General features: G+C 35.7%; 2 protein-coding genes across 2 annotated transcripts; one reads left to right on the plus strand and one right to left on the minus strand.

Annotated features, from left to right (window-relative positions):
* Positions 1 to 2,897, plus strand: LOC116028048. The gene is made up of 3 exons (XM_031269845.1): positions 1 to 871; positions 1,475 to 1,618; positions 2,266 to 2,897. The coding sequence occupies exons 1-3, from the start codon at positions 95 to 97 to the stop codon at positions 2,404 to 2,406; spliced, it is 1,062 nt and encodes a 353-aa protein (XP_031125705.1). The 5' UTR covers positions 1 to 94; the 3' UTR covers positions 2,407 to 2,897.
* Positions 2,898 to 4,258: 1,361 nt separating this feature from the next.
* On the minus strand, positions 4,259 to 8,085 carry LOC116028038 (tubby-like F-box protein 7). Its single transcript, XM_031269834.1, has 4 exons — positions 7,610 to 8,085; positions 6,721 to 6,808; positions 5,676 to 5,805; positions 4,259 to 5,040 (listed from the first exon to the last, which is right to left on the minus strand). The coding sequence occupies exons 1-4, from the start codon at positions 8,054 to 8,056 to the stop codon at positions 4,464 to 4,466; spliced, it is 1,242 nt and encodes a 413-aa protein (XP_031125694.1). The 5' UTR covers positions 8,057 to 8,085; the 3' UTR covers positions 4,259 to 4,463.
* Positions 8,086 to 8,765: the final 680 nt, after the last annotated feature.

Raw genomic sequence — 8,765 nt, forward strand, 5'->3', positions numbered from 1 at the left:
TTGAAACCTAAAATTGAAATTGAAAATCCGTTATATTTCTCCATCACCATTTTTCATTCGTTTTTAGTTCCTTTTTATTGCTTTGCAGGCTTCAATGGATCCCTACTACGAACAGCGCCTGAGAGAAGAAGTGATCTACCTCCACTCCCTGTGGTACCAGGGCCCGCCAACACCCAAATTCCCAAAACCCAACCCTACTACCCTCCACCCCACAAACCCTACCCAGTTCAAGAAAAGGGGAACCAAACCGCTAAGGAATCGGAACAAAACCCAGACGGAATCTTCAGATTCCGGCATTGAATGGCCCTGCAAAACCCCACCAAAGTCGCCGGCGGCAACCGATTCCGGCTGGCCCAGTCTCCGGCCCCCGTCTAATTCCGAACCCCCTTCAATAACCCCCGAACAACAAGCCCGGCTGGCTTCTGATCAGGCCCACAAAGCGGCGTTGAAGGCTGCAAGTAAATTTCTCAGCCGCGGAGACAATTCTGATGATGAAAGCACAGATGAAGCCGAGGAGGAGGAGGATGAGGACTCAGAGGGAGAATGGGGGGCGAAGTTGGAATTTTTCGTGAAATTGTTCGAGGATGATAGCGGATTGAGGGAATACTATGAGAAGAACAATGCGGGCGGAGAGTTCAGCTGTCTGGTGTGTTATGCGGCAGGGAAGAAAGGCTGGAAAAGGTATAAAGACTGCGTGGCTTTAGTTCAACATTCCATTTCTGTAACCAAGACGAAGAATAGGCAGGCTCATCGCGCATACGCCCACGCCATTTGTAAGCTTCTTGGATGGGACATTAATCGCCTTCCCTCTAGTATTGTCTCAGGAGACAATCAGCTTCGTCCTTGTTCTAATAACCCGGTTGAGGGTCAGGTAATTACTCTTCTATTGGAGAATTTTTGCACATAACCTCTCCAATCTTGTGTTATCCAGTTACATTATCATTTCTTATGGGTATTCAGTTTTTGGGAGTATAGTGATTTTTGTCGATTCAACCCTAAATGTCTTTGTAGTTCTTGACTTAGATGATTTTCCTCTTAGATGGCTTAATTTAATCATCTACTATAGTGGTTTTACCAAATTCAGTCTTTGACTATAGTGGTTTTACCCAATTTAGTCATTGGGTTTTATTTAGTCATTGATTCTAATAGATGATGACTCAATTAGGTAAAACCATCCAAGTACAAAAAGATGATTAGAACTAAATTTTTAAAAGCCACGGTAGTCGACTAAATTGGGTATTAACTCCAGCTTTAGGCTACGAAGAGATAATAATTTGAAGGTGTTCTTCACTTCTACTAACAAGCTGAATTTCATATCCAAATCTGTGTGGTTGATACTTATGGGCATTGTTGCTAACTGCTGAAATCATGTATGAAGATATTGGAATTAGTTTTATAACTTGGGCCTAGTGTTATGCCAAGAATGTCATTATCTATCTGATATGAATGAGTATCTGTTGTTATGACATGGCAGGAGAACGATACCGGCTCTGGTAAAGATGGGTTAAATGTTCCAGGTAGTGATACAGAGCTTATGAGTATTAGTGTTGATGGCTCTAAGGGGTCTGCTAATAATGAAAACGCTGGAGCTAATGATGGTGGATCTGCACTGCTTGAGGTTAGTTACGTTGCATTCAGTGTTGCAAAAATCCCGCCTAGGCGCCGATTAATCCCCGCCTAGGCGCTAGGGACCGGTCGACCGCCTAGCGTATTACCTTAAATGGTGGTCTAGGCGGCTGGCCGGCTAGGCGACCGCTTAGGCCACCTAAGCTCCGCCTAGGCTTCCTAGGCCCCAACTAGACCTCCTAGGCACCAACTAGGTCGCCTAGTCGGCCAATTAGCTATTGTTCTTTTTTTTTTTTTTTTTTTTTTTTTTAAAGGGTTGTTTCACTCAAAACAACATCATTTTGAGCGAAATAACCCTAAATTGTACAAACTCTAGATATTTTTTAGGTTAATATTTAATATTTTAGTATTAACTATTAAAATATTATATAATTTATAATTATTAGTCTTTAAAAAAATGAAAATACTTAAACAAATTTAAAAAAAAAAAAAAATACACTGACGCCTAGGCGCCGATTAATCCCCGCCTAGGCGTCCTAGGCGCTCCTCGAGCGCCAGAGGAACGCCTAGTGATTTTTTCAACAATGGTTGCATTATTAATTTGTTAAGCTTTTTTAATTTCATAAGTGGTGATTGGTTATGTCCAGGATTATATGTGGGTTGTTGAATCAGATTGCATTGTGTTGTATTATGTTGCAGAGTAACATTGACAACCATGTTAATGACGAGTTGAAGCTCCCCGAGTGTATTAAGGATGCTGTGAATGTTAATACTGGCGAAGTGCTTCTTGAAAATGAGTCCACTAACAATGAAAACTTACGAGATAACATTAGCAGCTGAGGTGCAGTTTTAATAGAGTATTGTATTTTTGGCGTTGTTAAACAGATGAGCAGAAATGTTAGAAAGAAAGAGGAGGAGGCCATTGATGGTAGAAAGAGATTAAGGGAGGGCCTGTTTTTGGGACTTGCAGTGGACACATACATTTTGGTTGTGTTTGCGTGTATTGGTTGAGAGAGAGAGAGATAGATAGATAGATCATTTGATGGGGGATTGATTGGTTGATCATGTAATGCTGTACGTTTATTGATCAGATTTGTGAAGTGTATATTTGATAAATTTTTAAATAATGTATAAAGAAGAATAGCAACCTGACATGGTTGGCAACGGGCGGGGAATGTGGTTCTTATCCTCGCCCCCGAATTTATCTCCCGCTCCCTGATCCCGCCTCGTTCCTGGCTGGGATGGGGAACTACCCCATTCCCGTTCCCGTGTTGCCAAGCCAATGCTAGCAACATTAATATTATAATTAATTCTGAATTATTTTTGTTTAAGTCTCGACTCTGTTACTGGTATTAACTTAAAATTATCATTATAATATTTGCAGGGTATGTTCTTTTTTTGCATTTATTCTAATTTTCTCATATAAGCTATAATTTGTTACAAAAGAAAAATAAATGAGACACTTATTTTAAAGGTAAAATTGTCCATTTAATATATAGGAGAAAAATCGTCACTTAAAATAATTGAGGGGTTAAGGTGGATACATGAATAATTCAGGGAAAAATGTCATTAAAAAAAAAGACAATGTTAGATGTCTTAAAAAAAATCAATTAATTTTTTACAAAAAAAAGACAATGTTAGATGTCTTAAAAAAAATCAATTAATTTTTTACTAAATACAGTTTTTAATAAGTTCATATTTGCATGGGCGACTGGGCACCATGTAGCTCATGTGCTTGTATGGGCGACTGTTTCATCTTTTGTCCTCGAGGTGTGGGATTATTCTCCGCCTGATTGATATAATATTTTCATCTTGTCCTGAAAAAGTAGTCTATATTAATAGGGAATATTCTTCTTGTTTGACTTTCTTTTACGATCCTCACCCTCGTTTTGTAGTCCAGTAGGGAATATTCTTCTTGTTTGACTTTCTTTTACGATCCTCACCCTCGTTTTGTAGTGCAGTCGGGATTAAACGGTTCGGATAAAATATTATATAGTCAAAGTAAATACTCTAAGCTTATATAAAAGTCATTTGATTCAAGTAAAGGGGAATCCTCTCTTGGCTCTCTCTAGACATCACTCAAGAGGCCATTTGCTTTCTACTTACTCCTTTACTCTCTACACTACGAAATAACAAAGGCTTCCAAACCAAATTCTCCCATTTACTATCTACATTTACATTCTTTATGTTTCCAAGCCAAATTCTCCCATTTACTATCTACATTTACATTCTTTAAGTACAGATCGCATTCATAAGATCAATTAACTCTATCATATATCAAAGAAATTTGGCCGTATATTTAATATTTTCCATTTCAAATTTTAGTTGGCCAGGTTATTATTTAAAATAGGTTTTGTGCATCTTTTTTAATTGGTTGGTTTTGAAGGATTTTAAATCAAGTAGTTTGACTAGGTGCCAATGTTCAGATACTTGCATAGAACAAGCTAAATACTTGTGTGCTTCAATTCATTAAAAAAAAAAAAAAAAAAAAAAAAAAAAAAAAAAAAAAAAAAAAAAAAAAAAAAAAAAAAAAAAAAAAAAAAAAAAAAAAAAAAAAAAAAAAAAAAAAAAAAAAAAAAAAAAAAAAAAAAAAAAAAAAAAAAAAAAAAAAAAAAAAAAAAAAAAAAAAAAAAAAAAAAAAAAAAAAAAAAAAAAAAAAAAAAAAAAAGAACCCACCGTCTAAGCCTGTATATCATCCAATGACTTCATAAACTACATGTACAAAGTCACCAATTCACCCATTTAATTATAGGTCTTCCATCATTTACAGACATGTTTCACAATCATTTATACAGCTTCTAGGTGAAGCATATAAACCTAGAAATTAGCATATAAATAGCAATAGAAATGTACTTATACCCAAAAAAAAAAAAAAACACGCACACACACAATGGAAACTACTCACAGGCCAATTTTGTTCCGAAACTGGTGAGGCAAATTGCGAATGCTTGGAAAGCTGACAAAGGCTTCCTGTAATCCATTGTAAACATATCTTCTCCCACCTTCCCAAACTGGAGAATAACAGTTTCCTCATCACCTTTTCCTCCAGGTTGACTCTGGTCCAATGTTGCGACTAGTTGAAAATTTTTCACAGAAGCTACTGTCACCCTACCATGAAAATTCAAGCACCAACATTGTAACTGTTCATGCCACCTGGGAGCTTTGTTTCTCAGAACTGTGCATAGTGTAGCAGCAGAGTCAAGATTTTTCATCTTTGCTTCATCCTGAAATTGGTCTTTTGTAGTTTCTGCGAAGGATGGGCACTTAAGTGAGCATACCATCCTTCTTGGTCCCCTTGACTTCAAGAGGTTAAACTTATAGGAAACATGTCCAACCTCAAAATTTCCAGCTGGAACTTGGGGACTTATCTGTTTGCTTGCAAAACGACGGCAAGATCTACTGCTTGATGGCTTTGACCTGCTGTTTGGAGGTTGGCTGTCATATATGGTGAAATTGGTTCCTAAAAAGTCCGACCTGTGAAAGTAAGATTCAAGTGTTACAAAGTATATTAAGAGCACAATCAGATAATCATTGTAACCACTATACTTATTTGCAGAATATCAAGTGGAACTACAAAGGTGGGTTGAATTCCAACTCCATCCCAAATTGATTAGAAACTAGCAAATATACTGTGATTCCAGACATTGAGTCACCACTGGCACGTTCCTTTTGATCTTCTATAGCTACAATCTATAACTGGAGAGATCAAAAGTCATACAGGAGAAAAAGGAAAGGAGAACAGAGAAAATGCAAAGGTTGCTTTGCTTAGCTTAATTGATGGAGAAGTGAAATAAATTTATTTTTGATCCTAAAAGTTAAGGCTAAGCTTCCATTTGGTTAATATTTTCAGTTTAACCAGTGTATAGCAGTAATCTCAATTAGATCCTAAGGTCAATTTGTGGCCGAGTTTCCGGTAAAACAATCAAGCCCAAATAGGTATTGCATGTGACATGAAAATTTCCCTTATATTTATGCTTGATTTTTCCAACAAATTTGGCCAGTAATAGAAACTATTAAAACACTCTAGACCAAATAAAAAACCTAGCTTGTACTTTTGGAGTCGGAAAGTAAAATTACTTAGTGAACTAGCTAGAATTGCCAGTAGTCACCTCAATTTCCCGACATAAGCTTTACTTCTCTGTGATAGATCATCAGCATCAAGAGACACTATGTATTCGATCTGAGTGCCATTTCTACATCTTCGTGCTGCTAGGAGAAATTTCCCCGTATCCATGAATGCTGCCAAACATACATATATGAAAAGCCAATGTGCAGGTAATGTTTAGTTTTTGATTTTTTTTTTGGATAGTCTAAAATCAAACTTGGATCAAATATGAAAAATCCTAATAAATAATCCAATAAACATTTGTACTAGAAAACCAGTTTTAAATTTCTTCTTTTTAGCTTTACAAAGCTAAATTAAATAGGCATTTCTTTGTTACCTAATAGGCTAATAACAATTCTTTTTGTTATGGAGCATTTTTTTTTTTAACATCATTTTAGCTAGAGGCTTTTTGCACAACATTAATTTATTACCTAAAGTCCTAACATGATCACCAAAATAAATTTGTATGGCATCACAGTTACTTGGTAGAAGAGAGGGTGCAACAGGTATAACAAAACTCTACGAACCTTCAAGAATTTTGAAATTAGATCCTAATTATTTTAGCGCTGTTAACTAAAGGTTCCACCTTATGACTTTGCACCTAGAATAAACAAGCGTAAAGTGCAACAAATTTTAAATCTTGACAAGTGGGTAGCATGACAAAGTTAGATGTAAACATGCCAACCACCATATTTTGATTAAAAAGTCAATACTACAAATAAGACCAAACAAATGACTAATTGGTCCATATTGAAGTTCACAAATAAACATCTGACCAAGTCAAGTTGATTTTTAAAAATAATAGATAGATGGTTCTAAACCTGAAAGTAAGAGTGAGATACTAGATCAATAAATTGGTAAATAAAAGATCAGCACAAGGCTCTAATACTAAGCATGATTTTGAACCAATATTAGTTAACTATCCACAAAAGTTTCATACATCACGGTTGCTGGATTCCATCAAGTCAAAGTGTCAAACTAATATTGAAGTAAATTTTCCATAAAAGTTACAGAGTATTCAGAAGAACATGGGTAAAGAAAATACTTACATGGTGCAAGACCAAGATATAGATAAAACATTGAGTTCTTCTTGTCACGCCTAATAAAACATTGAAGAGGAGAGTCACGAGGTCCTGGCTGTAGTTGAAATTTGAGAAAGCAAATTTAGCCCACTGCTAAAGAGTAAAACAGTCAAATCTATACATTCAATGACAAAGAAAACTGTCTGTGGAATAATCCCACGTGTTATAACAAAGCGAGGAATTTGTATTTTTATTTTCTTTTTACTTTTTTCAGATGCAAGATGGGAGATTAATCATATCAATTCCTACCAAAAATGAAAATAGGTCTTTAATAGGCTGATTCAGTCAGCAATTATTTTTCTTAAAATGATTTTCATTCAGTTAGGAATCAACTAAGCTCATCCTGACACAATATATATCTATTTATTCTCATTCTTTTCTTAAAAACAGTAACATGTAGTCAATTCACCCAACAGAACCTTGTCGGACTTCATTGGATACTTCTGAAATAGAGACCATTTTACTTGTTCATAAGCAGGTTTCATTGTCAATCACAATAAGAATTAAGTTAATAGTTCACTGTGAATTATTGTACAATATAGAAACTAGATGGAAACAGTGAAACACTCCATTAATCCTCAAAGAACAGGCGTGCTCCAGATTTCTCCACGCTTAGGAGCAATCACTGTACGCATAATATTGAACGCTCCAAAACACAAAGTCATGAACAAATCTAATGCAAGAATCAACAAAAGTTTTAAGAAAAAGAAAACTGCAAACAAGTCAATAGATTAATTACCAGATCAAATTTATATTGTGACACACACACAAACACACACATATACATATCATAAACAAGTATAAAATGGAAACTTGTTTTTTTGTTTGATTATTTCAGAGAGGTGAATCGCTCTACCTGTTTAAGGCATGAAGGAAAGGTAATCTTTCCTACATTGAGAGAACATTTAACTGCTTCAAGAGTGACCTCTCTCCATCGCTTGCACACACAGCCACAAGCGACGACGTTTTGGCGGAAAGGCCAACGATCCTCGCTTGCCTCCAATCGCCGAATTATCTCTCCAAGCAGCTCCGGAAGCATGTTCGACCACGAACCTCCAGTCGACGAGGCGTCTCCGCCGTCCGATTCCTCAACGACTCCATTTTCCGACGCGTCTCCATTCCCGTGGTTGACGACACAACAATCGTCCTGCGATCTCCGCGCACAAGTTTGTGCAAGCTTGAATTCTTCTGATGCTGTGGATAGAGTGCGCGATCGAGTGGAGATTCTTCGCGAAATCAATGAAGGCCTCAGTGGCATCGTGGGCGCTGTATGTCTAATTTCAGGCAGGAGAAAATGTGACATAAACGAAGTGAAAAAACGGGTCCAACTTCTTCTCGGGTTCTTAACTGATATAGGGAAACGCTACCGTAACTGCTCCTGTACCTATACTATACCGTATTAGTTAAGGATTTGTTTACTTTCTACATAAATATATATATTCTTTTGTTCACTTAATTTTCATCACACACCATAGCTTGAACCATTAACTTAACTTAATCCCTATGAGATGATTATACATTTTTTTTTTTATGTCAAACTCCTTTGCCTTAGAACATAGTCCCATGACCTCTCCACTCAAAACATGTTTAATATCTGTTTATCATTTTATAAGTTGGGCACATGTTAAGAAAAATAGGTATGAAATTAACATATGTTTACATACCTATTAAATTACATAAGAAAAAAAATGCTAATATCAAATAACTTTAAATTAGATTCACAAGTTTTTAACAAATTTCATACATAGTAATAATTATGGAAAAAATTTATGTGCTTTCCTAAATATAAAATTATAAATGACCGCATCAAATGCCTTATAAATGATTCTTCGACTATTTGCTTTTACCAATTTTTGTCATCGACTCTTTTTCTTTTTTTGAAAATTGTCATCGACTCTTAATTTGACCAAAGTTGGTCCATTAACTATTGATTTTGTACCAATTTTGGTCATTCTGTTAAATCTATGTTAAATATGTGTTAAAATTAAGAGCAAAAATATAAAACCAAATAT

This window comes from Ipomoea triloba, chromosome 1 (assembly GCF_003576645.1).
Source record: "Ipomoea triloba cultivar NCNSP0323 chromosome 1, ASM357664v1".
Taxonomy (NCBI): Eukaryota; Viridiplantae; Streptophyta; class Magnoliopsida; order Solanales; family Convolvulaceae; genus Ipomoea; species Ipomoea triloba.